Source organism: Trifolium pratense, linkage group LG6 (genome assembly GCF_020283565.1).
Source record: "Trifolium pratense cultivar HEN17-A07 linkage group LG6, ARS_RC_1.1, whole genome shotgun sequence".
Lineage (NCBI taxonomy): Eukaryota > Viridiplantae > Streptophyta > Magnoliopsida > Fabales > Fabaceae > Trifolium > Trifolium pratense.
This window is the reverse complement of record NC_060064.1, coordinates 16,664,547-16,691,635: the sequence shown is the minus strand read 5'-3', so window position 1 is coordinate 16,691,635 and position 27,089 is coordinate 16,664,547. Positions and strand designations below refer to the sequence as shown.

The following is a 27,089-nucleotide window of genomic DNA, read 5'->3' as shown; positions in this document are numbered from 1 at the left end:
ACCCAATAATTTAGAAGAATTTTCCTAGCCTTCTAGCCCTAGAGGGACGTCCTGCCTTATAGAAGAACTTTTTGTATGAATAACAAGTTGTTGTCACTATTGGGCGGGTTACATAATATGTGAGTCTGTATTAGATTCTAACTCTCATTGAGATGATATACAATAAAAATTCAATGTCACCAGTATGATGGGTTGAGAGAATGGTGAAAGTTTCCAACTTATATCCATATGTTGACTTGACTTTTGTTGTCCAGATGATGATAGAGCAGATCCAGACAAACACATTCTTCTACTTGGTCTTCATTGTCACCAGTTAATTGTCCACTCCAGAGGATGAACATAGCACGTACCGAAACATTGTCATTCTGGCCGTCTAGACAATGGTTGATCAAAACCATTATTGATACTCTTTTTTATGAAGCCTTTATGTGATGTCCGGATGATGGACATAACGTTGACCTTAACTTTTTTTCTTCTAATGTGGTTTAGAAGATTAAAGTTTTCCTTAACTTAAGTCTGTTGGATGGTGGATCATAAGAATGTACTTAATGTATCTTTTAAATTTGTTTCTCATTCCTACACACTTGAACACACAGTTAAGTACGTAAAATGTTGTTTTTGTTATGTTAACTTTTTATTATCATCAAAATACTCGATAAATGAGATATTGCACTTGTTAAGCATACTAAGGAAATTAATAATAATTCTCCGCTTGGCTATAGGTGATATGAAGGGCTGTGTCAATTGCAATAACTTCTATGAAGTAAGTAGCATGTGGAGGAAGCAGTGAAGAATAGATTCACATATCCTGTTAGGGGTATCTCTCATATTCTCATGCCTAATAAAGTGAACAGTACGAAAAAAATGTGTCAAATGTGAAAGTACGAATTAAAAAGTTAAAACATGTTTTTCTTCTAACTGCTACATACAGTATGTTGGTACATATGCGTGAGCATCGAACAATTTATATATAATTTAACGAAAATTTTATGGTACATCAGAAAAATTTCAATATACTGATACACTAAATCATTAAATTATTAAGCGAATGAATATTTTTTGAAAGAAATAATTTTTTTATCATTTAAAATATTATAATAACTAAATGCTATTTATCAAAATTGTAAAAAAATTATTTATTTTTTTTTGAATTTTTTATCACTAATAATAGTCATTATTGGATTTTTTAATGAAAAAATGTAAAAAAGTTAGTATAATGCTTATAAAACATTGAACTTGTGTTTTTTCTTATGAAATCATCATCTCTAAAAAATAATAATCGACAAATAGTTTTTTGATTTATAAAAATAATCGTTAACATATTAATTAATTGATCTAATATATCGGTACATTGAAATTTTTCAGATGTACCGTAGAAGCTCCCACAATTTAATTTCCAATATGTATTTTGATCACTTATGTAGCATGTTGAACACCGAACAATTCATATTTGTGCGTTAGAAAAAGAATGTTGCTTGTGCAAAATTCTCCACACGCGCATCCTAGCAAGAGCATTGAAAGATTCTGTTAGGTAAAAATAGCGAATAAAGATAATTAATTACAAATTTACAAAGAAGTTAGTTTTATTATTTGATGTTGATGTGGTTGGCCTACTTAGTATTTTTTCATAAAGAAGTTTACTTGCTTGCAGACCAACAATAAATGCCAACTTCCACCTACCCTTTCATTTATTCATTCATTGTTGGATGGAACCTCCATAGACCAGCAATTCTTCTTTCATTGAGATGAAATTGATCAACACAAGAAAGAAACTATAATATAGTGCTATTTGCAACACAAAGCTTCTTACCGATGTTTCTGTCTCATAAAAATGTTCAATAAAATTTGATGTGATTTTTTAGAAAGTGTTTGTCTAATTAACATCTACAAGTACAATATTGTATACGTTAAAACAACTAAAAATAATAAGTTTTTTTTTTAAAAAAGAATAATTATTTATTAGAAAGTTATACATTTAATATAAATGCATAAGTTTCAATACAAATTTACTATTTTGAACTTCTTAAAATGTGCAAATTTACACATGATAGAAAAAATAATAAATATTTCGTTAGTATTCTAAATCGATAATTATTTTTAGCCAAGGACAAAATATAAATGAGAAATTTTTATGAGATGATCGAAGTAACTTTATAATTACACATGCTCTCACATGCTTTCTATTTATTAATATCATTAAATTTAGTTCAGCTGGTTTTAGTTAAAGGTTAAAAAAATTAAGGTGTAAAAAAATCAAAGTTTAAATTTGATGAAAATAATTAACATTTGTTGTTAATTACTAACTTTAGTCGTTTAAAAAAATATATCTTTTCAACCCACTTGGATTGGTGCATTGGTATTGACTTGGGATCTGAGAGTGAGAGTGTGCTCCTCTTAAGGTTTGGGGTTCGATTATCTCTTGTACCAATTTGAGTGAACCAATTTAGCTTCTTCAAAAAAAAAAAAAAACTTTCCTTTAACGAAACATCACTTAATATTTTATAGGAAATAGGTATGTTAGAGAGGGGAAAAATGTAAAATGGAGAAGGGGTGTATAAGCCAAAAAAGATTTGTTATTAACAAATTAAATTTTTTAGTCAAATGTGAGTTAGTTATTCACTGTTTCAGCCTAATCAAACCGGATCGTTGAATTGTTATTTGTATTTTTTTTTCTCTTTCCCACCCTTGTAATTCTTTTCTAACCCCCCCTTTTTTCAATTTTGAGTTCCAAAGTTTGTCTAGTTCAAATTGGGAAAAAAATCCGCAAATGAATGGAAGCGTAAGCCAAGCCAGTTTAACTAATGATTTTTCATTGTTACCGAGTTCGTTCCAATGACTATAACCGAGCCATTTATCTTTTCATCCTTAGTGCCTTGATCTAGAGAACTCCAATATTTACAATTAGGCCTCGAGAAGACTTACCAAAAATAGCCAAAAGCATTCAGGTCAACAACTCGACATTCACCTACTTCGGAAGAATCCAATTAAAGTTGTCCAACTACTTGAACACAAAACCTTTATATTCGAGAGTAGACCTATCATTCAAGAACAAATTACTGGAAAGTGCGGGTCACGAGTATGAGTAGACCTATTAAAGTTGTTACTCATGCTCATGCAAATATGAGTTTGGGTACATGTATTTTTAAAAATTATGGATATGAGGGCTAATTTCATTATACCTACTTATACCCTACTTATTGTTATCTCTAGTAAAATTTTACCAAAAATTGTTTCACCTCGAAATAGAAATTAGGTTATCCAAAACCATTCATCCTTTTAGTGGATCTAATTAAGTAAACAAATAATTTTTAAATTGAATATATTAATTAATTTTTTTTGACACAAAATATTAATTAATTAAAGTTTACCAAAAATTAAAAAGTGTTTCAATAAAGGGTCCCAACGGTCGAAATTGTTTGAAACATCCTAAGTTGATAAGTTGAATACTATGATGCTTCAAACGTTACATAATCAAATGTTACACTATACAAACAACACAATTCAGCTTCATTTGTTCATTGCTCTAAGTTTTTGCTTGAACAAATTTCTCTCATTAAACAATAACACATCTTTCGATCATTATCATTTCATTCACAGCAAATTTTCCATTCACTTTTCCTTTCAATTTCACATTTCTAATTCTCTTTTTCATTTTTTTTATCTTTTCAGATTCAACACCAAGATGGAACCGGAAAACATTGATTGGGACAACATCGATTCCACCTTCATTGTAGACGACACTTATGAAAACTTCGACGCGCCTAAATGGTTTGATTTCTCTGCTTCTTCCAATGAGCTTCTTGTTAATGAAGATGATGATGAAATCTGGTTTTGCACTCATGGTGAGACCTTCTTCAAAAGGGTCAAGATTATTTTTCTTTAATGGGTTTTCTCCGGTGCTTAGTGTATGTTAAGTATCACGGTGGATATGTCAGAATCACAATGATCCAGCTCGATTTTCTAAACCTACACCACGTAGCTTCTGTAAATTCACTTTGAGTCGCCGTGATTTTGGCATACCCACCGATACCAAACATAAGCTTAATTAATTAATTTTGCTTCTCTTGCAGATTGCAATCATCCCAAAATTGCTCAAGATTTTCTCAAACCCACAACCATAAACACAACCAACTCCAAGGTAACTACCTCAAATTTTGTTTTTTTTTTCTTTCTAATTATTATTAATTAATATATCATAACATATATATATATATATATATTTCCAAAATAATTACACATAGGTGAAAGGAAAACGGACAACAAGCTGCGACGATAATCTTTTTTGGAGGACAAAACCAATCTTTTTAAAACTACATCCATAGACCTAGGGGAGACAATATTGCTATGCATGATCCCTTAAACTCTTTTTAATATATTGAACCTAAAAAAAATTTCTGTAATGAATTTACTAAAGAAATTCACTTCATTTTTATTGTGCAGGCAAAGCTATTAAGATTTGGAAGCTTTTCTGAAATTCTTCCATTTAGGGAGAGAAAACAAAGGTACCAAATTTTTACCAAAGAAAAACTAAGTATGGTGTATGAGTATGATTGATTAATATGGTTTTTATGTTGTTTAGGGAAAATTCTTCAGTTGTTAAGCACTGTGAGAAATCTGCAAGACCCAATTGTTTAAGGAACATGGATGAAGACATTGAGAATAAAAATCCAAACTTTGTTGCTAAAAATTTCAATGTTGGAACCAACAAGTTGAAGAAGCCTTTGTTGAGACAATACATTAAAAGGGACAATTTGAATGAGATGAATGGTTCAAAAGAGTGTCATGTAAGAAGTAATGGAAAATCAAGATTAAAGAGTACATTTTCAGCTCAAAATTTGTTGGGTGGCAGGGAAATTCTGAGTCAAATAACTGGGTTCTGCTCTGAATTGAAGAGGTTAGCAACATGGAAGGGTTCTACTAAGAAAGGAGGGGGTAATAATGAGAAGGGTGCAAATTCAAATGGGGTGTTAGAAGAATTGAAGGAAAAAACTAAGGGAAGCAAGGAGAGGATGCCTTTGCTTGTAGTCAAGGAAGGGACACTACCTTGAATGATGGGGCATTATTATTGTCACCAAATGATAGTGATTTGGTTAGAGTGGATTTTGTTAACAAAAAGTAGTGATACATTAATGTTTGTCTAAATTGAATTTCTCATAGTTGATTTAGAAAAGAGTTATTATTATTTCTGACTTGTTTAATAAATGGTGTTGGTGGTATCAGCTTTGGCCTCTCGAATATTTGAAGGTTCTACTTGAATATTTAAAATAGTCATTTAACAAATAAAAAATATGGACTTAGATCCTCTTCATCTCTTTTCTTTACATCTCTCTTCATCCTCTCTGTCCCTCTCTTAATTTCAATATCTCTTGAGAGAGATAGAGAGGAAGGAGAGAGATGTAGAGAAAAGAGATTGAGAGGATCCAATTTAAAAAAATACACAAAAAATGAAAATATTAATCCTCACTACAACAAATTAAGGCCTTTAATAGCGCTTTTTTTAGCTTTTAATAGCACTTTAAAGCGCTATTACTGATACCGCTATTATAAGTTCGGTGCCTACAATAGCGTTTTATAAGCGCTATCAAATGTCCACTTTTAATAGCGCTTCTTGCAAAAACCGCTATCGTATGTAAGTTGGCGCCATCTGCTAGGACTTTGGAAGCGAGTTTTAATAGCGTTTTATTCTAAAAGCGATATTATATGTCTGTTATTTAATAGCGCCCGTGTGTAAAGCGCTATTATAGTCCTTCCAGCAAACAACTTTTAATAGCGCCCGTGCCCAGAAGCGCTATTATAAGTCCTTTTTCAAATTAAAAAAAAAAATCATTTTTTGTCTAAATTTTGTAATATACTGTACTTTGATAACCAAAAAAAAAAAACTAAACAAATTTTATTAATCAACAACACATAAAAAATAAGTGACGTGCACTACAACATAACCAAGTATGGGATATAAAATAATCCAACAACAAAATACAACTCAAAATTTCAAACTTAATCAATCCTTTGCTTATAGCATGTATGAATGACACCACTCAGTTTCTAAATCGTTGATCTTTAGTACAAGAGAAAAGTCTTAGTTTAGCTCATGTGATGCCTGAGTACTAATGCTTAGAGGCATATGCAATTACACATAATCAACAGAGTCACCTAAAATGTCTACAGATGAGTGCAACGTGGACCATTTCTTCCCATTTAACAAAGTCACTTTGTCATTAGATCTTTTTCGACTATTTGATTTAATCTTTCCTCTGGATGTAGAGCTTCTTAACCTGAAAGTTATTCATAGTATACAAGATACAAGAACGAATTTAAATTCAATGACTCCCTAGGGGTTACAATTGAAGAAAAATCATTGGCTCATAATGTGCTAAAGCACGAAATGTAAACAAATTTGACATACCTCTAGAAAATTGTCATTGAACTACCCATACAGAATTACGTCAAATGTCATTTGACCTTCACCACATCAAGCTAATTCTTTGAAAGCTATAAGACAAGCTTGTAACTCTTTAAAAAATTTACTGCCAAAGAACCAGAAAATCCAACACTTAGTGTTCAAACTTGAATGAAACATAACAAATAACACTAACAAGAAAATAAGCTACTCACAAGTCATGTCTTTGGGAGTAATATTGAGAAGTTTCACAATTAAAAAGAAGCATGATAAACTTTAATACCGGGAGACACCAACCAAAAATATAAGTTCTCAGTGACCTTGCCAAGTGAATGCTCTAATAGGCTGACAAGAAAATCAAGAAGCCAGCTCAAAACCAGAAATATAGGAGAAATTGTCAAACTAGATAAACTACAAGCTTTATTATGATATCATTGCAATGACTTATTGGTTCGAATGAAGCACCTTCGACGGTGGCTGGGCATATCAGAACTGTTGCTGAGTAGATATTGATGTCATTTTGAATCCACAACCCTCAAATGCAGGGCTTAATCATAACAAGACTTTCAAATGTCTTGAAACAAAGACTACAATGAACATGAATGAGAACATGAAGTTATTACTATTATCATGAAATTACTCATGTGATATGAATATAACAGGTCCTATCGAAGCATTTGACAATTAAAGAAAAACTTGTGAGCGTTTAGGATGTGCCAAATATATTCAAGACATAAGATACAGCCCTCGGTCTCTGCTATAAGACAATATGATAGAGACTTGAATTGTGTAGTGGGCCTTGATTATGATCCTAAGCCCAACATAAGTGTGAGAAAGGAAAGAATGATGAGGTGGCAAGTAATAGTAACTATATAAAGAGTAGCAAGAGAAAAGAATAACTTGAAAGGAAGAATAACTTCTTCAGGTTGTTTTTGCCTCTCCACCATTTTCTCTGGTTGTTGTCTCTCCGCCATTTTCTCTGGTTGTTGTCTCCCTGTTATTTCATTGGCGTGTAGCTTCTCTAGCCGCTCTAATTTGGCTTTGATCTCATTAACCTGTGCTTGTGTGCTGTTACTTCTAGGTGCATATAATCGTTTCCTAGTTAGTAGTTACCCCTTTACCATAGCTCCTAACACGACCAGAGTACTCTGGGAGATCTAGAGCCTTAAATAGCGTATCAGTAGGAGCAAGGTCTTGTTCCTCTTCTTCCGTTAAAGATTGTGTTAACTCATCCTGACATTAATTGATAAGCAAGAAGAAACTTGTTATCCATCATAATAATTAATTACTGAACAACAAATTCTTACATTTATGTAGAATACTATTTAACTTACACATTTATCCTTCACACTCTGAACATTTTCATCAATCTCTCCATCCTTACCCACACGAGCAGACACCCAAACATTAACACGGGGTATAATCTGTTCTCCCGTTTCTTTTATCTATGTAAAATTTGACACGTTAAAATAGAAATTAAAACACAATTTTACCATCTTGTACAATATATTTATGCACATACTTACCATGTCATCTTCAAGACGAGCATATCCTAGACGTCCTTTTTTATATGGATGTTGAGGATTTAATGCCCTTTCTCGGTTTTCTTTACTAATTTTCTGCATTCATTAAATTGTCAGAGGCATCAACTGTATATTTGTTAAAGAAACTAAATCAAGTGATAAAAATAATTTTTCAATAATATATTACCTGAAATTCTTCAGTCTCACGCTTAGCAACAAAAATATCCCAATGCTCTTGCTCAATTACATGAGAATATTTACTCGGCCGTTGTCTAATAACATTACCATCACCATCTCTTAGATACTCTGTTGTCAACTTGGTTCTAAATGCTCTAAGACAAGTTCCAGCTACTGTCATTACATAATCGTAATGTTCATCGCCAATTTCAAAAGCTGACTGCACGACAATATGGAGATCATTACCAAATATACACAAATAGATTAACTTAATGCTTATGTAGAATAATTAGCTTAAGTTAGCGTCTTACTCTAATTTCGTCCCAAATATCTTTTTTATAAGCATCATAGGCAGGTCTTACGGTTTCATCTTTCGCGTTCCAACGGTCAAAATAAATTGGAACTATCCGACGAGCGGTGAGACCAATGTAACTACTTAAGTATCTGCTGTTACGTCCAATTGACTGCCCTCTATTATTCCATGTAACCTGAAAACACAACTTACATAAATTAGTTTTCATTTAGCCTTTTAACTATATAAAAATTGTATTTATAATATAGCAACATGTACTTACTTCCAGCTTAATTCCACTACTTTTAGCTTTGAAAATTTTTCGCATCAGAGTCACCACGTGTTCCTTTTTTTTTTGGACTATTAGAAGCCATTCACCTGTAAAAAAATGTTACTAACAGTGAGAATAACATTAATTAAGTTTGTAAATCAATAACAATAAAAGACTAAAAAATAAGTTATAAGTTACTATACCATACAAACTCAAGTACCTCAGCCAGAATGTGACTTAATTGAGTTATGAGTAAGTTACATTACTTAGTCCAAAGATTTTCTTACATTTTCATGGATTTGGATCTCTCCATTTTTCACTCATGCTTTCTCAATTTTTCTTAATCCAAGTGTTAGTAAATTACAAAGAAGAAAAAATCAACATTTGAATTAAGAAAAAGTAGATAAAACATAAGGGAAAATTGGAGCCAATGATAAGTGTTGATTTTATACTTTAATTAACTCTCATATTTGGTTTGATAATCTTTATTTTTGTCTAAATTATAGGTCTTAGATGCATTTTATACTTATGGGTTCAATTTGGGCTTAATTGCTAAACATTATTAATTTTTGGGTTTTTAATCATTTTGACCTTTCTGACTTCGGCAGCGCATATATGGAGCTACGAATATCGGATTTTGATGATCTTTGCGCTCCTGGAAAGCTAAGACAAATTTCTACAATTTTGGGTTTCACAAGCTTCAGCAAATTTGACATAAATCTAGGTGAAACTGGGCTCTAAAGTTGATGGTCGTTGCTGTCAAATGGTCAAATACCTTTCTTCACTAATTGGGCCATAAGTCACTCACTAATAATCCAAATTATACAAAATTTGTGGCCCAAGTTTAACATAACACAGAGCAGCTGGTGTCACTAACCAGAAAGAGCCTTACTTCATAAGAAAAGAAGCTAGCATCTCATCGACAAAAGGAGTCGGTCATGTAATGAAAAGGAAGGGAATTCAATTCTTCTTTCTCACATTGTCAAAACCTTAATGAGTAAGAAATTAAGAGCTTCACAACCAGGCGGTGTAAAATAGGCAGCTAAGCCTATAAATAGAACAACAAGGCCGAGCATGAAGGTCATTATTCTATGTTGAACTTTACAATTGGAGTGCAAATACAAGAGGATATTGGGTGCTTTATATCAAAGAGCTCAAAAACTGATATTTCTAATAATGTATATTTCCAATCAGTAGTTTTTAGTACTGTAGGAACTTAATAATGTATGAAAAGATAAATATTAACCAATCAGATGTATCACTGCTTATATGTTAAAAGATTGTAATTACTAAGTTGCAGAACACTGTAACTACACATATGAACACTATAATTATAAATATTGAAAAAATTGAAAAAAGAAAATTATGAGGGAAGAAAGAAAATCACTAAGCGCATATATGAACACAAACAATTTTGGGTCACATATATAAACATTGTAATTACTAAGCGCATATATGAACACATATGAACACGGTCACAAGATTATGAGGGAAGAAAGAAAATTGAAAAAAAAAATCAAAGAACAAAAACAACATCTTAGATCAAGTTGCATAAAAGAGCACCTGAAACAGAAGTGACGATGTGAGAACGATGGCTCTAACTTCGATTTGAGAACGATGTGAGAAGAGGAAAGATTAATGGATAACGATGGCTCTAACTTCGATTTCTTTGGGAAGTTCTGATTGGTCTGAGTTTGATTACAAAGGAATGATTTCTATCTAAGTTTGATTCCTTTGGGTTTGAAGCTAGAAGACGATCAATTTCGATTCTAGGGTTTGAGTTCAATTTTTGGGAATGGTTTGAAGAAGGTCGAAATAGATTGATTTTGTTTTTACGGTTTGATTTCAATGTTTGAGATTGAAGATCGTGGGTTTGAGATTGCTGGGAGAGTGGGAAATTAGTGCGGGAAAACAAAATCGTGAGAGCGTAAATTTGATAGGGAAGCATCTTGAGTTGCTGGGTTTTTTGTTTTTGGAAAGGAAGAAGGAGATTGCTGAAATTGTGGGATTGTGGGTTCCTTTTTCTTTTTTGTTACATTCTCTTTTTTTTTTTTTTACAAATATATATATATTTTTATTATATGATTAACCAACCAATGGGTCAAGGGTTCGAGACCCACCCATGACAGTTTTTTATTTATCAATTTCATCTACTATAGCGGTTACGTAAAATGCGCTATTATAGGGTATAAATTTTAATAGCACTTTTTCAGAAGCGCTATTAAAAAGCTCCGCGTTTTTGGCTTTAATAGCGGTTTTTAACAAAACGCTATTATAGTGTACTTTGGTTCAAGGCTTTAACAGCGCTTTTTCTAAAACCGCTATAATAAGAGCTCCGGTTTATGTTTTAATAGCGTTTTTTCAATAAGCGCTATTAAATTGGCGCTATTAAAACTCCTTTTTGTAGTAGTGCCTCTATTTAAATTGTATGAAACATAAAAAAATAGTCATCATCTAACCAACTTTAAAAATTTTCATATTATATTGTGCGGACTGAATTGTCGATGGATCAGCTGATTAAACCTTTTCAATTTGTTGTTGTTGCTGCTGCTCCTGATAGTGCTCTTATTGTGTGGATTGTGTCTTATAGTTATACTCATCTATTTAATAACAATTAGCTAACAATTAACAATCGATTGGACTGTCTATTATCAATTGGGTCTAACCTCAAATTACATTTTTGAGAGATTGTCCGCTTTAGGTTAATCAGTCACAGTTTTGTCCTTTGTAAAAAGGTCTTGATGATTTAAAAGGTGTGAATATGAGCGTGATATATAAACTACCCTTAATCTCGATTACCATAAAATATAAATCAGTCAAATGTATCTTTAACTTATAAGACCAAATGATAAGAAAAAACACTAGTAGTAGGATCCAACGCAACACAACACAACACAACACTCATTCGGACCAAAACAGTGGTTAGCTACAAAACAAAACGCAGCCCTTTTTGAAGCGTCTTTTAAACGCACGCCGCGTATCTGCCACTTTCTCTCTCAGCTTCTTCTTTCTCTGTTTCATTTCGTGCGCGTATTACAGCAATGAGCATCTCATCACTGCGTTTCGATTCTCGCACACTATGCACTCCTCAATCTCAACACCCATTCACTTTCCACAATCGTTTTACTCCAAACGTCGTCGTTTGCGCCGCCAAGCCAGTTACATCTCCTCCTACTAAACTCACCGCCGCCGTTCCTCTCGCCGCTCGAATCGAGTCACTTAGTCAGGTTTCCGGTGTTCTCGGTTGTCAATGGGGTGATGAGGGAAAAGGAAAGCTTGTTGATATCTTAGCTCAACACTTCGAAATCGTTGCTCGTTGTCAGGTTTTCTTACTTTCTCAAGTTCCTTTCTTTTTCCCTTTTAAACCCTAGTTTATATGTTGCTAATCATGGGTTATGTTTAGAAATCAATGAAATTACTATATGCTGATGACGATGATGATGTTAGTTTTGTATTAGGGTTGGTTAATTTTTCACTTTTTGATATATGATTGAATGGATTTGTTTCTGCATGCTGTTTGATACATTGACACCTTGATACATTCACATGTATGAGTTAGATTTTTGGAATAATTAGGTTTTTCTCTTTGACTAGTTTGTGTTATGGAGGTATTTTCACTGTGATAAGTTTTCGGTTCATAACCTAGGGAAAAAACCTGTTACAGTTTAAGTTTGTAGATTCCTTTGAAACTTAGATGAGGGAACTCGAGAGGCTGAAGGAGATTTTAGCTTATGCATTATCAATTTGACTTTTTCTTTAGTTGTTTATTAGATTTAGAACTTTATCCAAACTGTCTAAGTGATCGGTACTTGGGCCCCCGTTTGGATTCAGCTTATTTTTGAGCTTGTAAATATAGCTTATGCAAATAAATAAATTTTTATGTTAATTTATAAGTTTTTACTAACAAAAATTGTATTTTTATAAGTTGTTTTTTCATAAACTACCTTGAAAAGTTTATAATAATGCATAAAAACTTATTTATTTGCATAAGTTGTTTTGCATAAGCTCAAAAATAAGACAATCCAAACGGGCCCTTCGAAGACTGACTAGTGAACATTTGATTGATTACTGTAATGTAGCCTAATGATATCATGCAAGATTTGGTTTTGCTTTGTGTTGGTGAATGGTTTTTAATGTTGTTTTGAATTTTGCACTGATGATTTGTGATTAAATTTTTCCAGGGTGGAGCTAATGCTGGGCATACCATTTATAATTCGGAGGGGAAAAAGTTTGCCCTTCATCTTGTTCCTTCTGGTATCCTTAATGAGGATACACTGTGTGTTATTGGTAATGGTGTTGTAGTACACCTGCCGGGGTTGTTTCAAGAGATTGACAACCTTGAATCGAATGGGGTCTCTTGCAAGGGAAGGATATTGATTTCAGATCGGGCTCACCTCTTGTTCGATTTCCACCAAACAGTGGATGGGCTGAGAGAAGCTGAGCTCTCTAAATCTTTCATTGGCACCACCAAGAGAGGCATTGGACCGTGCTACTCTAGCAAAGCTAACCGTAATGGGATTAGAGTTGGTGATTTGAGGTACATGGAAACTTTACCTCAGAAGCTTGATCTTTTGTTATCAGATGCAGCATCGAGGTTCAAAGACTTTAAGTATGGTCCGGATGTGTTAAGGGAAGAAGTTGAGAAATACAAGAGGTACGCTGAAAGGTTGGAACCCTATATTGCTGATACCGTGCATGTCATGAATGAAGCCATAACACAAAAGAAGAAGATCTTGGTTGAAGGAGGACAAGCAACCATGTTGGACATTGATTTTGGCACTTATCCCTTTGTTACTTCTTCTAGCCCATCAGCTGGCGGGATATGCACCGGTCTTGGTATTGCTCCAAGAGTAGTTGGTGACTTAGTAGGAGTGGTAAGTGAATATTTATCTATATTGTTTGTAGGAGTTGTTTTATTATGTATTATATTTTGTTTGAAATTTCATACCCTATAAAATGCCATGCTTCTCATATATAAGTCATCATTTTTAATTGCCAAATTTACTTTTAGCTCAATATCGTCAAGTGTATGTTTTTCCCCAACGTAGATCATGTCAGCAATTTAAGTATACTCAACACTGGCTAGATGGTTCATAAATTTATTTTGAATGTGCAGGTGAAAGCATACACTACAAGAGTTGGTTCTGGTCCTTTTCCAACTGAAATTTTGGGTCCAGGAGGTGATCTCCTCAGATTTGCTGGGCAGGAGTTTGGCACGACTACTGGACGCCCCCGACGATGTGGCTGGTTGGATATTGTTGCATTACGATACGCATGTCAGATCAACGGTTTTTCAGCATTGAATCTCACTAAGCTGGATGTTTTGTCTGACCTTGATGAAATACAATTGGGTGTCTCCTATAAACATGAGGATGGCACTCCAGTCAAATCATTCCCATCGGATCTTCGTCTTCTCGAGCAATTGAAGGTAAATATTGTTACCCTTACCCTCCACCCCATTCCTCCCCACCTTTGCTCAAGTCTTGGATACATAACTTATATGTATTTGACTAATATATAAACAAAAAAGGTGGAATATGTATTTTCTAACGATTGTGTGATTTCATATTTTAGGTGGAATATGAAGCGATTCCTGGATGGAAGACTGACATTTCTTCCATTAGAAACTATTCTGATCTTCCAAGAGCTGCACAGTTGTATGTAGAAAGGATAGAAGAGCTTGTTGGTGTCCCTATTCACTACATTGGTGTTGGGCCTGGCCGTGATGCCCTCATATTCAAATGATTTTTCACATTGATCTTCCATGTCACTCACTATAAGCAAGTTTAGAGGCTTTCTGCGTAGTTTTATTCCCATTTTGATTTGGGCTGAAAGCACATTTCTAGTGACTAGTGAGGATTAGCTATTTAATGTACTATTCTGTTATTCATCACGGCATTTTTACCTCTTAATTTTGCAGTACTGGGAGGATGAGTTTTTGAAGTGATATGTATGATGAGAACATCTGTTCTTAGTGTTATTTATGCAATAGAAAATAACGTTGTACTTTTAATGATGCTGAGTTCAACGTGATACACTTTTGTGCTGTATAATTAGAATTTTTTTTTTTTTTTTTTTTTTGACAAAATTAGTATGCTAGTTAACAGTCAATTAGGGGAAATAATTTACAAAGATGCATTTGTCTCAGTGAAGTTGATTTGGATTCTTTAAGAAAAATGTTTGAGGTTATATTGGTATTAAAATGTTGCAACTATAAACATATCATGATATACTCCTTAAATTCAACTAGTAACGTCAATTTTGTTTGTATGTTGTTTGAGATTTCTCTTTTTTGGGCATGAAATGTTGGTAGGTATACGGGCAAATTGTAGGATGTTTTCTCTCCCCGTGTTTTTTTTATACCCTTGAATTTTCAATTTGACCCTTGAAAAAATTTCGGTTTGTAGAAACTGAAGTTATTTTTTGTCTTGAAAACAAATTTCGGTTTATAAAAATCGAAATTTACTCTGAATTTGCACTAAAAAAAATCCGGTTTCTGCGAACCGAATTTTTCTGTAAGGACAAAATTGGAATATTGGAGGGTATAAAAGAATTACGGGGGTCGGAAGAAAAAGCATCAAATTGTAGATCTGTATCTCACATATGGACAGTTGTCACCCTTTTTCCATCCATTTTATAAATGAATAATGTCCGTTACCAATAAATTTGAAGGAACAATTCTCATTTCTCAAGTTGATTCTGATTTCATACATTAAATTACTCCCTCCGTGAGATTTTATAAGTAAAATTCAACTTTTTAAATTCATTATATATTATAGACCAGGTACATTAATTATACAATGAAATTAAAAAGTTGAATTTTGCCACATAGAGTATACAGATATAGGTGGGGCAAAATTGTAATAGTACTAATGTATGTTACCCCATCTAATCAAAGTGACAAACTAACATAACCAACTTCTAAAGACAAATACTATGTAGTACCAATCATGAAATTGACGTTTCAACCTTAAATTTCAACATTAATTCACACGATCTAGTTGACCTCCTAAATACTGGAATTCTGTCCAGGTTCATGCAAGTAACCTTGAACTTCATAACTTTATTAGATACCAATAAGTTTGAAATCAACATACATATCTTCTACAATACGTAAATAATGCATCTTACTTAACTTTATAGCTTTCCCTTTTTCTGTTTAAAATTTGCAATCCTTAGTTTACATAGCAGCAATGAAGAACAATGCATCACCTACCTCTTCAGATCAATGCATATCTATTAACACTCCTCTTCTTGACTTGGAAAAGGTACCTACTTTGGCTCTCCAACTCCAAAAGTCTAATGCACACAGTTTTTTTTTTTTTTTTTTCTTGTTTATTCTTAGATTAACTTGAGTTTGTTTATAATCTATATCAATATAAGCAATTGTGAGACTGTTAGGAGGAATTTATGTATACAAATTATGACATGTTCATACGCTATTTTCAGTTTATTTCATGAGCTCTTTGAGATAGTTTAAGAAAACAACTTATAACTTATATTGAAAAAACAATTTGACTTGATTTTATCTTTTGTTACATAAATAGCTTATACATAAGCACTCATATGATAAGCGATTATGGTATAAGCAGTTAATTAAACTGAACCTGATGAATGATGATTGTTGTTTTGTTCCTTTCAATTTCCTCCTTTGCTTTGTTTTATGGATTAGGAGGCTGAGATATCAAGTGGTGGAGTGTCACAAAACACAGTCATAGAGGATGCAGAGAAAGATGAATATAGCATTAATGATAGTCCTATTGAGCAAGTGAGACTAACGGTTCTGACCACCGATGACCCTTCTCAGCCGGCGCTAACATTCCGGACATGGGTTCTAGGGTTAGTATCATGTGTGCTACTTGCATTTGTGAACCAGTTTTTAGGCTACAAAACCAACCCTTTGAAAATCACTTCTGTCTCAGTTCAGATTATTAGCCTCCCACTTGGAAAACTTATGGCTGCAACACTTCCCACAAAACCAATTCAAGTCCCTTTTACAACCCGGTCGTTTTCGTTGAATCCGGGTCCATTCTCTTTGAAAGAACATGTGTTGATAACCATCTTTGCTAGCTCAGGATCTAGTGGTGTTTATGCAATTAACATCATCACAATTGTTAAGGCTTTCTATCATAGAACCATCCATCCCGTAGCGGCTTATTTGTTAGCTCTATCGACTCAGATGCTAGGGTATGGATGGGCCGGGATTTTCAGAAGGTTCCTTGTTGATTCTCCTTACATGTGGTGGCCTCAAAACCTTGTGCAGGTTTCTCTATTTAGGGCATTTCATGAAAAAGAAAAAAGGCCTAAAGGAGGAACTTCTAGACTGCAATTCTTTTTCTTAGTCTTTGTAGCCAGCTTTGCATATTACATCGTTCCGGGATACCTTTTCCAAGCAATATCAACTGCCTCCTTTGTTTGCCTGATTTGGAAAGATTCCATAACTGCACAACAGATCGGTTCGGGCATGAAAGGCCTTGGTATCGGTTCATTCGGCCTTGACTGGAACACTGTTGCCGGCTTTTTAGGTAGTCCTTTGGCTGTTCCTGGCTTTGCCATTGCCAACTTAATGGCTGGATTTGTATTATATATGTATGTTTTGATTCCAATTGCCTATTGGAACAATTTATATAATGCTAAAAAGTTCCCCCTCATTAGTTCTCACACATTTGACTCAACCGGTGCAACATACAACGTTACTCGGATTCTCAATACCAAAACTTTCGACATCAATATGGAGAGTTACAACAATTACAGCAAGATCTATATGAGTGTCACGTTCGCGTTCGAGTACGGAATGTGCTTTGCAGCTCTTACAGCCACTATTTCGCACGTTGTCCTCTTCCACGGAAAAATGATACTTGAGATGTGGAAGAAGACAACGAGTTCACTAAAATACCAACTCGGAGATGTGCATACAAGAATTATGAAGAAAAACTATGAACAAGTCCCTGAATGGTGGTTTGCCACCATTCTGATTTTAATGTTTATGATGGCCTTAGTAGCTTGCGAAGGCTTCGGCAAGCAGCTCCAACTTCCATGGTGGGGAATCCTACTCTCTCTAGCAATTGCATTAGTTTTCACCTTACCAATTGGAGTCATTGAAGCAACGACAAATATAAGATCAGGCCTTAATGTGATCACAGAGTTGGTCATTGGTTTCATATACCCCGGAAAGCCGCTCGCTAACATGGCATTCAAGACATACGGCCATATCAGCATGGTACAAGCACTTGGTTTTCTCGAGGATCTCAAATTAGGTCACTATATGAAAATTCCACCAAAATCAATGTTCATTGTTCAGCTAGTTGGCACAGTAGTTTCTTCATCTGTTCACTTTGGAACAGCATGGTGGCTTCTAACATCTATCGAGAACATATGCGATGAATCATTGTTGCCGAAAGGTAGTCCTTGGACATGTCCTGGTGACGACGTGTTTTACAACGCTTCCATTATATGGGGAGTAGTAGGTCCAAAGCGAATGTTTACCAACGACGGCGTTTATCCTGAGATGAATTGGTTTTTCCTTATTGGTCTAATTGCACCTGTTCCAGTGTGGCTTCTTTCTATCAAATTTCCTAACCACAAATGGATTAAACTCATTAACATTCCTATTATCATTGCAGGTGCATCTGACATTCCACCAGTGAGATCTGTGAATTATATTACTTGGGGAATTGTTGGAATGTTCTTTAATTTCTATGTTTATAGAAAGTTTAAGACTTGGTGGGCAAGGCATACTTATATCCTTTCAGCTGGTTTAGATGCTGGAGTTGCTTTTATGGGTTTAGTCCTTTATTTTGCACTTCAATCTTATGGTATTTTTGGTCCAACTTGGTGGGGTCTTGAAGCAGATCATTGCCCTTTGGCTGCATGCCCTACAGCTCCAGGTGTATATGCAGAGGGTTGTCCTATTTCCTGACTTCCATGCTACCATTCCATAATCAATATTGCCATGTGAATATCATATTGGACATGTAAATGTAAAAAACTAAGAACATGTTTTATTTTGATCCCTTTGTATATGAGCTATATGTTATTTGATTTTTTTATTATTGATTCATTGGCATAGTCTCAAGGAAAATGAGAGGTGCTAAGAGCGTCCATGCCAAATTTGGTTGTTTAAATGAACCTCACCTAATTTTTTATATTATTTCTTTTTTTAATTCTTTAAATAATTTAACTACATTTTTTTATCATCACCCATCAAACAATTTAAACTGGACCCCACTCTTAAGCTCATAATGACAGCGAGTTACACATTCAGGGATCAAAATTGTTGTTTTTTCGTCCCTCGTGCCAACTTAGCAAGCTGACGTGTGTCCAAACAAATGTCACGTCGACTTTTTTGTTGAGTTAACGGTCAAACTTAACAGTAGAGACCAAACTGACTAACGGAATGCAGATTCAGAACTATTCAATAATTTTTCCTCAGTGGGGACCAAAATGACAACGGATTGCACATTGAAAGACTAAAATGATTATTTTCCCAAAATATAAAATTGGTGAGTGTAACATGAGTGTGCAACGGTCAAAAGTAACAAAACAATAGTAAACAATTGTGAAAAGAACCGGTAATGCATTTTACAACGTGGTTGACAACCAAACCCAATTACCCAAATAGTACCAATATTGGTGCTCTAGACATATCATTTTATAAGAACTAAAAACAAAATTTAACATATTTGTAAGGAAAAAAAAACTTATTTAACCATATATTATAGAAAAATTAAGATAATTGTATATCTGCAAGTAAATTTGAGAAAAAGGGGGGCCCTGGGCACAACAACTCTTCAGTAGTGATAATTAAAATTTAGGAAAATTTAAGTGGTATATAACATTTTATTTGCTCAAAAGAAAAAAGTGGCGTTGCACACAAAAAATAAAAGTTTTAACAATTTCAAATTAAATGAGGAGAGTTGGTATAAAAATTAAATTAAAACTGAAAAAAGTAAATTCCACAGCCGGGAATCGAACCCGGAATTCATAACATTGAATTTGCCTGGTGTGCTACTGTGGACTTTTTGATATTTGGTTGCAAGTTATGTATTTATTCATTCATCAAATTGTTTTCTAGTGTTAACTGCATTTCAATAACGTTCACGGTTCACCATTCTCTCTCTCTCTCTCTCTCTCTCTCTCTCTCTCTCTCTCTAGCTGTGACGGTAGCAATGGAGGGAGGAGCGAGTAAGAAGAAAGCACCACCTCTCTCTTTGGAGCAATTCATCTCTATCACCACCCCTCTTCTCGACTTGGAAAAGGTACCCACTTTTTCTTTTAGTCCAATTCGCTATTTCATAATCATTTTTTGCGATTCAAGTTTCCAACTTTCAAATACCCTTTACCTCATTTTATCAATTTAACCCTATTTTTTCCCCATCTAGTTGCAATTTTTCATTGGATTGTGTTTTAGTTGATTTTAATAGTGAAAAAGACTATAACTTTCAAAGAATGGTTAACGGGGTTGTTTCAGAGAGTGTGAATATGGTTCTTTATTTCAATCTTATGATCTTTTTGCTTTGTTTTGCCTCAGGATGCTGAGATATCGAGCTCAATTGCAACTGGCGCCTCGAGGAATTTGGATACTGCTCAAAAGAGAGGATCAACAATCCTTAACTTGAAGTGTGTAGATGTTCAGGTTACCATTTTCAGTTATGCTCAATGTGTAATTTGATTGTTTGATAATGGTGGCAAGTTGTAGGACAATGGAATTCAAAATTATGAAAATAATAATAAAAGTGGAAGTTGAATTTTATATTTCACTTATTTCATTGCTGTTGAGATTTCATGATTATGAAGCAAAAGGAGCTAGGTTTAGTCGATTTTTCATGTGCATTTAAGTAGTGGTAAGTGGAGCTTTATTCATATGGTATTCTTATATCGTGCCTCTTGTTTTGTTGTTTACTATGATAATAGACGGGGCTTATGGGAAAGTCTTTGATTGAATTTCAATCCACAAAAGCAGATGTGCTTCCTGCACACAAGGTAAAGACATGACTTTCTTTTATCTTTTGTTTGATATCAAACTGGTTGAGTCAAAGTCACTGTAGTGTTTTTTTAGCAGTTATTTTATCTTTTTCTACTTTCTTCTGCCTTTTTGTAATTTCTTCCAAGTATACGTACTTGATTCAAGTACTCTGTGACCGGTAAGAAGGTAAAATAGATGCCACAAAAACATCGCGTGGCACTGAACTAATATGGATTAAGACCATTTTCAATGCATACAATTTATATTGTACTACTTTCGGGAGTTAACAAGATAATTTTTTTTGGTTTTGCAGTTTGGTACTCATGATGTTGTTGTTTTAAAACTCAACAAGGCTGATTTAGGTTCTCCTGCTCTTGGGCAAGGTGTAGTTTACAGATTGAAGGTATATGATTGGTTCACTTTGTGAAAAGAATAAAATTATCCATGCTATTGGCTGTGGACGGTTTCACCTTCGGATATTATGTTAACTTGCTGGTTTGATTATGATACAATTGCTAACAGGACTCATCAATTACTGTTGCTTTTGATGATATACCAGAAGATGGATTAAACAGTCCCCTAAGGCTGGAAAAAGTTGCAAATGAGGTATGCTGATAAGTTCCTAGGCACTTAGTATTTCTTCTTTTACAGAATAGTTTTGTGGTTTGATTATAAATAATTCAAATTCAAACACTACAATGACATTTGATGAGTTTTAATATATACTATAATTTTATGTTTGCGTAAAATATATGAACTGTTTTTCTATTGCATTTAGTTATTACTTACTGTTTTCTATTGTGTTTGTGTGAACATATATGCTAGCACCTTGCTTAATATATATTTTTTAAAATGAATTACTTGCTCCTGGGTTCTTATATACGGCAAATGTTTATTGTTCATCCAGGTGACATATCACAGGATGAAAGATGCATTAGTACAGTTGAGTAAAGGAGTGCATAAGGGTCCTGCTTCTGATCTAATACCTGTCTTGTTTGGGGAGAGGCAACCAACAGTGTCCAAGAAGGATGTATCATTCACTTCCATTAATAGAAATCTTGATCACTCTCAGGTGTGTAATCTAATTGCTTGCTTAGTTGTTTAACTTTTAATTTCCATTTTAATTTTTTCCCAAACAGTTGTCTATTTATGTAATCTATTTGCATATGATCTATTATTTCATCTAAGGCTGTCTATGCCTTTGTATTTAATATAACTCATATGTCACAATTAGTTGCACAAATATGTCTATAATGCTTCCTATTGCTTCTATAAGTCCTTTTCTTCAAGGGAAATTAAAAGAATTGTGATTTAGGGATTCCTAAGAAAGACTTTTTCAATTCAGAATCATTAACCACTCTATTGTTTATTAACATTCAAAGAGTGTTTAGTGTATGCACCACGTACTTGGACACATTTATTTAATTAATCACTTGAGCTGTGTTCCAATTTTAGATATTGATTCTCCAAGCATTTCGAAATCATAATTCTCTAAAAATATCTTACATTAACTGTTGTATCTTCACACTATTCTTGTTTTTTAAATTATTTATTATAATTAAGGCCTTAACTGGGTTAACTTTAAACCTATGATAATCATCTCAAGGACAAAGATTAAGAGAATACAAGGGTTTATTTATAGTCTTAGCATAACTGAAAAGATACAATTGAACTGAAATCACATGAATTTTATCAATTACTACTATATAACTAAGCTAAAACACTGGTCATGCTCTACATGTAGTTGGTTGAAAATAAGTGGACCTATTAATCAGCTAAGAATTTTGATATAGTCGTTAATTGATTATTAAAGCACTCAAAATTACGGATAAAATAATGATATCATTTTATCTACCTGGATAGTAACTTGTTCCTCCCTGGTCATTACTGAACATGTAACAGTTCTAGGGAAAATTCTTCTTAATTATGCAATTTCAAGTTGTTTAATTTTGTTGTGATCTTATTTTTCATTGGTTTTAGGATGTCAGTTAAACAATACAATATATCCCTATTATCACAATAATGGTGTTTCTGCATGAGTATTTCATCATTTTCTCTTTGCACATCTAGCCTGTGTTTGCAAAATAATGTATTTACATTTTTATCTCCATAGAAAGATGCAATTACAAAAGCCCTATCGTCGAAGAATGTTTTCTTGCTACATGGACCTCCTGGAACAGGAAAAACTACAACAGTGGTGGAAATTATATTACAAGAAGTAAAACGTGGATCTAAGATTCTCGCTTGTGCTGCATCAAATATTGCTGTTGACAACATCGTTGAGCGGCTAGTTCCACACAAGTATGATTAATTTATCATCTCTCTGGCACTTGGTTTAGTTTCAAGTGTTTAAAATCTCGTATCGATACTCATTCATGATGTCCATTTTCATTAGAGTTAAGCTGGTGAGGATTGGTCATCCCGCACGTTTATTGCCTCAAGTGCTCGATAGTGCATTGGATGCTCAGGTACATACTTGTTATACTTGTCATGGATCATACTTGTTTTATCCTTTCCATATTTAATTTCTCTGAATTTACAATTTAGGTACTACGAGGAGATAATAGTGGTCTCGCAAATGACATTCGAAAAGAAATGAAGGTACAGTTTTATAATAGAAGACACAGGACCAAATCTCAATTCTTAAGTATGAACCGATTGTCCTTTGCCAAGATTGTTAGTGTTACCTAGCTGATGTTCTGTTGCTTCATATGTTAGTTATCATCGATGCTTTATGTCAACGTTAACTTTATGTCAGCATAATATTTAGCAAAATTACGTTTCAGTTTTCAGAATGTATAGCGTGCTTTTTTTCAGGTATTGAATGGAAAGCTGCTAAAAACCAAAGAGAAAAATACAAGGAGGGAGATACAGAAGGAACTTAGGATTCTATCTAGAGAAGAGCGGAAAAGGCAGCAGCTTGCTGTTACAGACGTAATTAAAACTGCAGATGTAATATTAACTACTCTGATTGGGGCTTTCACTAAGAAACTTGACCGCACATCATTTGATTTGGTGATTATCGACGAAGCTGCTCAAGCACTTGAGATAGCATGCTGGATACCTCTGCTAAAGGTAATGTTGATGTCTAAACACTATAACTACTCTTGATTGCATGCCTTTGTCAGGTTATGTTTTATTGCTGCCATCTTCTATTACTATAACTACGACGACCACTAATAATAATCTCCAACAATATCTTTCATTCCTCCAATAATGTCTCAAAGAGAAGTTGCTTTGAACTGGCAAAACTAAAAGACTAATACTAAACCTGCGCTTGATTCAGCATTAAAATTTAAAATACGCAGCTTTCTAATCATTAGTTTTCACTTTTATTATAATGTATTAAATGGAGTTCATTGTTTTAGGGTACAAGATGTATACTTGCAGGAGATCATCTTCAACTTCCTCCAACCATTCAAAGTGTTGAAGCTGAGAAGAAAGGCTTAGGAAGAACCCTCTTCGAACGACTTGCTGAACTGTATGGAGATGAAGTCACATCTATGCTTACTGTCCAGTATCGTATGCATCAACTTATCATGGATTGGTCTTCTAAAGAGCTTTATAACAGTAAGGTGCTCCTATGTTCAAAGCACTTGTCTTGATATCACATGCTATAAAACATACTTTTATTTTATCCCCTGTTAAACCACTGATAAAAAGCAGAATTTATCAATCCTGAACTGAATAGTCAGATTATATTCAGGGATAAACATTTTTAGATCTTCATGCATAGAATTATGTGATAACAGGTCAAGGCTCATCCAAGTGTTGCTGCACATATGCTATATGATCTTGAGGATGTGAAGAGGACATCTTCAACTGAACCAACCCTTCTTCTCATAGACACAGATGGGTATGTTGGATAATGCCATCCATTGAAAATTGAAATATCTATATTCCCAGAACTACTTGACTAGTGTAGACATGTGAATAAAAACACGACATTCTCTTCCTAATGAAAACTGTTGTACCATCATTTTGTACATAATGATTTGGCATTTTGAGTAATCAATATCCAGGGAACGGTATAAGAATTTTGACAAACTGAACTAATATGTGGAAGCTGTAGACAGAAAGTCATTTTATCTCATTTGAAGCAAGTATAGGTTGTTGATAGGAGCATTCAAACAGAATATAAATCTAGCTGCTTATATTGATTGCTTCAGATGTGACATGGATGAAAAGAAAGATGAAGAAGATAGCACCCTTAATGAAGGAGAATCTGAAGTTGCTATGGCTCATGCAAAGCGATTAGTGCAAAGCGGGGTGCTCCCTTCTAATATTGGAATTATTACCCCATATGCTGCCCAGGTATAGAGTTGTTCTGTGGGTGTGGGAACTTTCGCTATAAATGTTTTGTGGGTTCAAACATCATGTTTTAGTAGTTTTACAAAGGATCGCAATATGGTCGGTGTTGCTTTTGGCAGGTTGTTTTACTTAAGATGTTGAGAAACAAGGAGAACTCGCTGAAGGATATTGAAATCTCAACAGTTGATGGTTTCCAGGGTAGGGAGAAGGAAGCCATTATTATATCAATGGTTCGATCAAATTCAAAAAAGGAGGTATTTCAAACAAGTGTATTAGTTTTTAATTTGCTTCATGTAGGTCTTACATGACTATTTTTTTTAGCATATCATGAAGATTAAAAAAGAGACTTGGAATATATGTTTCAGGTGGGCTTTCTGAGTGATCGGCGGCGAATGAATGTGGCCGTGACACGGGCAAGAAGGCAATGCTGTATTGTCTGTAATAGGGAGACAGTTAGTAGTGATGGATTTCTAAAGCGGTTGGTTGAATATTTTGAAACGCACGGTGAATATCAGAGTGCATCTGAGTACCAGAATGAGTAGGCAAAATTTTCCAAGGTTAAGACCGCTGTTATTGTTCTCATGTTATAAATTTGTTGATTTTGGTTATGTAGATCTCTGAATGTTTCCTAAATCTTTTTGTTATTTGGAATTGAAGGAAGTTGATGTTTTATAGAATAAAGACAAAACCATTTTATTTAGAAGAGAAAATTTATGGTCTCCATATTAATACTTTTAGAATCAATTAGAATTTTAGTTTCTTCTTGTTATTTATCTTTTTGATACTTAGTATATGACGGTTATAAACATCATTTTCAATTTAAAGACCGTCTGTTAAGTTATACTGTCAAAATCTTAAAATTCGTTAAATTATTGCTAGAATGTAACATGAACTTTGCCACTACAACTACTAAAATAAGCTCCTTCCTAGCTACTTTCCTACTCTTACATTGCTGTCAATAGATTGAAATTCAGCACACATAAGTCAAACAGCAATTGAGTACTAGTAGGACCAAAACCGTCTGATCAGCTTAGGCTGAGTTATTAAGTAGTACTTCTCCGGCTTTAAGTATAAGCGAAAAAGTATATGTACTTGGTCCACATTTAAACTAAATACATATACTTTTTTGCTTATGTTTAAGGCTGGAGAGAGTACCATATCGAATTCTAACTAGATTTCAACTCCTTAAAAGCTAGATAAGGTAGTTTCTCTTTTCTTGACTGACAAACCAGCTAAGTTTCTAAAAGTTCCAAATGGAAGTTGAGAAATTAAGATGGTCATTTGGGTCATATGCTTCGAGCTGCGTGGCTTCTGATTCCGGAATATCTGCAAATCCATGCATCTCGATCAATGCCTCCCAATTAACACTTGTGTCAGAAAATATTCCCAATTGATTATTATCATCTTTTGACACCGCTTCATGCACTGTTGAACTTCCCGAACTCTCAGTTTGCTCCGAGTGTGTTTCTTCTTTCAGTATTCCCATCTGTTGAAGAAACTCATGTAGGTCTATCTGTGGTTTCTCCTCTTGAAAATCTCCAAGCATCTTATTCGCCGATGTTTGAACATCTTTTTCCTTTGGTGGATTTTCTGCATGATTCTTGTTGCTCTCTACATTCTGATTTTCTTCTGCCTTTCGATCATTAGATGAACTAGAAAGCGATGATTGACTTGCAGCAACTGCATTCTGCTTAAACTCTTGTAGCCTCTGATGGATTAAATGAACACTAGGTTGAGCATTTACATTGAGTAATCCACAAGAAGGGAACATTGAAATGAAATTCTTTGAAGGCAACCACTTGAACTTTCCAGTTTTGATAGACGAAACTGAGTGTGGCTGCAAGTGTGGAAGATTAAGGTATGCATCTGGTCCATAGAGTCTCCTTGCAGCTTCATCATAAGCCATTGCAGCTTCTTCCGCAGTTGCGAAAGAACCAAGCCAGAGTCTAGTTCTCTTCTTTGGCTCTCTGATCTCAGCAACCCATTTTCCCCACGTTCTCTGGCGAACGCCTCGATACTCACATGCAGCATTTTGAGGGCCACCTTTCCCCCTGGTTGGCCCTTTCTTCCATGGTTTCAAGGGAGATTTCTTGCAAGTATCCATCATGTATATTTTGAAGGATATAGTATAGAACAAGTGAAAATGGTAGTGG

The 27,089-nt window shown here is 34.2% G+C and overlaps 6 protein-coding genes across 7 annotated transcripts; 4 read left to right on the top strand and 2 right to left on the bottom strand.

The window, feature by feature from the left end:
• Window positions 1-3,495: 3,495 nt before the first annotated feature.
• LOC123888373 lies at window positions 3,496-5,207 on the top strand. The gene is made up of 4 exons (XM_045937414.1): window positions 3,496-3,842; window positions 4,071-4,138; window positions 4,441-4,502; window positions 4,580-5,207. Exons 1-4 carry the CDS (start codon window positions 3,683-3,685, stop codon window positions 5,046-5,048), a joined length of 759 nt encoding a protein of 252 aa, XP_045793370.1. The 5' UTR covers window positions 3,496-3,682; the 3' UTR covers window positions 5,049-5,207.
• Window positions 5,208-5,936: 729 nt separating this feature from the next.
• On the bottom strand, window positions 5,937-10,670 carry LOC123888372. Of its 2 annotated transcripts, XM_045937412.1 has the most exons (11): window positions 10,224-10,670; window positions 8,673-8,767; window positions 8,409-8,585; window positions 8,108-8,317; window positions 7,924-8,016; window positions 7,732-7,842; window positions 7,298-7,630; window positions 6,863-6,984; window positions 6,613-6,742; window positions 6,404-6,524; window positions 5,937-6,272 (listed from the first exon to the last, which is right to left on the bottom strand). In XM_045937412.1, exons 2-7 carry the CDS (start codon window positions 8,715-8,717, stop codon window positions 7,496-7,498), a joined length of 771 nt encoding a protein of 256 aa, XP_045793368.1. In that variant the 5' UTR covers window positions 8,718-8,767; window positions 10,224-10,670; the 3' UTR covers window positions 5,937-6,272; window positions 6,404-6,524; window positions 6,613-6,742; window positions 6,863-6,984; window positions 7,298-7,495. The 2 variants fall into 2 exon arrangements, with proteins under 2 accessions (XP_045793368.1, XP_045793369.1); XM_045937413.1 differs by lacking the exon at window positions 6,863-6,984.
• An 825-nt stretch (window positions 10,671-11,495) lies between these two features.
• On the top strand, window positions 11,496-14,673 carry LOC123888371 (adenylosuccinate synthetase 2, chloroplastic). Its single transcript, XM_045937411.1, has 4 exons — window positions 11,496-11,983; window positions 12,842-13,534; window positions 13,777-14,088; window positions 14,235-14,673. Exons 1-4 carry the CDS (start codon window positions 11,702-11,704, stop codon window positions 14,403-14,405), a joined length of 1,458 nt encoding a protein of 485 aa, XP_045793367.1. The 5' UTR covers window positions 11,496-11,701; the 3' UTR covers window positions 14,406-14,673.
• Window positions 14,674-15,702: 1,029 nt separating this feature from the next.
• Window positions 15,703-18,823, top strand: LOC123888370 (oligopeptide transporter 5-like). The gene is made up of 2 exons (XM_045937410.1): window positions 15,703-15,928; window positions 16,333-18,823. The coding sequence occupies exons 1-2, from the start codon at window positions 15,854-15,856 to the stop codon at window positions 18,577-18,579; spliced, it is 2,322 nt and encodes a 773-aa protein (XP_045793366.1). The 5' UTR covers window positions 15,703-15,853; the 3' UTR covers window positions 18,580-18,823.
• An 857-nt stretch (window positions 18,824-19,680) lies between these two features.
• LOC123888369 (DNA-binding protein SMUBP-2) lies at window positions 19,681-25,657 on the top strand. The gene is made up of 15 exons (XM_045937409.1): window positions 19,681-19,918; window positions 20,191-20,295; window positions 20,574-20,642; window positions 20,939-21,028; window positions 21,148-21,231; window positions 21,533-21,697; window positions 22,739-22,926; window positions 23,021-23,093; window positions 23,173-23,226; window positions 23,443-23,700; window positions 23,994-24,200; window positions 24,378-24,481; window positions 24,795-24,939; window positions 25,056-25,190; window positions 25,302-25,657. Exons 1-15 carry the CDS (start codon window positions 19,829-19,831, stop codon window positions 25,476-25,478), a joined length of 1,944 nt encoding a protein of 647 aa, XP_045793365.1. The 5' UTR covers window positions 19,681-19,828; the 3' UTR covers window positions 25,479-25,657.
• Window positions 25,658-25,820: 163 nt separating this feature from the next.
• Window positions 25,821-27,089, bottom strand: LOC123888368 (dehydration-responsive element-binding protein 2F). Its single transcript, XM_045937408.1, has one exon. The coding sequence runs from the start codon at window positions 27,041-27,043 to the stop codon at window positions 26,177-26,179; it is 867 nt and encodes a 288-aa protein (XP_045793364.1). The 5' UTR covers window positions 27,044-27,089; the 3' UTR covers window positions 25,821-26,176.

What these genes read in the sequence shown, in the direction of transcription:
- LOC123888368 (XM_045937408.1), bottom strand. Translation starts at nt 27,043, where the DNA reads ATGATGGATACTTGCAAGAAATCTCCCTTGAAACCATGGAAGAAAGGG.
- LOC123888369 (XM_045937409.1), top strand. Translation starts at nt 19,829, where the DNA reads ATGGAGGGAGGAGCGAGTAAGAAGAAAGCACCACCTCTCTCTTTGGAG. An exon ending in TGGAAAAAGTTGCAAATGAG is followed by an intron (nt 21,232 to 21,532) that starts GTATGCTGATAA and finishes TTGTTCATCCAG; the next exon opens with GTGACATATCACAGGATGAA. An exon ending in GAAATCTTGATCACTCTCAG is followed by an intron (nt 21,698 to 22,738) that starts GTGTGTAATCTA and finishes TTATCTCCATAG; the next exon opens with AAAGATGCAATTACAAAAGC.
- LOC123888371 (XM_045937411.1), top strand. Translation starts at nt 11,702, where the DNA reads ATGAGCATCTCATCACTGCGTTTCGATTCTCGCACACTATGCACTCCT. An exon ending in TTGGTGACTTAGTAGGAGTG is followed by an intron (nt 13,535 to 13,776) that starts GTAAGTGAATAT and finishes TTGAATGTGCAG; the next exon opens with GTGAAAGCATACACTACAAG. An exon ending in GTCTTCTCGAGCAATTGAAG is followed by an intron (nt 14,089 to 14,234) that starts GTAAATATTGTT and finishes TTCATATTTTAG; the next exon opens with GTGGAATATGAAGCGATTCC.
- LOC123888372 (XM_045937412.1), bottom strand. Translation starts at nt 8,717, where the DNA reads ATGCGAAAAATTTTCAAAGCTAAAAGTAGTGGAATTAAGCTGGAA. An exon ending in GTAGTGGAATTAAGCTGGAA is followed by an intron (nt 8,586 to 8,672) that starts GTAAGTACATGT and finishes TTGTGTTTTCAG; the next exon opens with GTTACATGGAATAATAGAGG. An exon ending in ATATTTGGGACGAAATTAGA is followed by an intron (nt 8,318 to 8,408) that starts GTAAGACGCTAA and finishes ATTGTCGTGCAG; the next exon opens with TCAGCTTTTGAAATTGGCGA.
- LOC123888373 (XM_045937414.1), top strand. Translation starts at nt 3,683, where the DNA reads ATGGAACCGGAAAACATTGATTGGGACAACATCGATTCCACCTTCATT. An exon ending in TAAACACAACCAACTCCAAG is followed by an intron (nt 4,139 to 4,440) that starts GTAACTACCTCA and finishes TTTATTGTGCAG; the next exon opens with GCAAAGCTATTAAGATTTGG. An exon ending in TTTAGGGAGAGAAAACAAAG is followed by an intron (nt 4,503 to 4,579) that starts GTACCAAATTTT and finishes TATGTTGTTTAG; the next exon opens with GGAAAATTCTTCAGTTGTTA.
- LOC123888370 (XM_045937410.1), top strand. Translation starts at nt 15,854, where the DNA reads ATGAAGAACAATGCATCACCTACCTCTTCAGATCAATGCATATCTATT. An exon ending in CTCTTCTTGACTTGGAAAAG is followed by an intron (nt 15,929 to 16,332) that starts GTACCTACTTTG and finishes TTTATGGATTAG; the next exon opens with GAGGCTGAGATATCAAGTGG.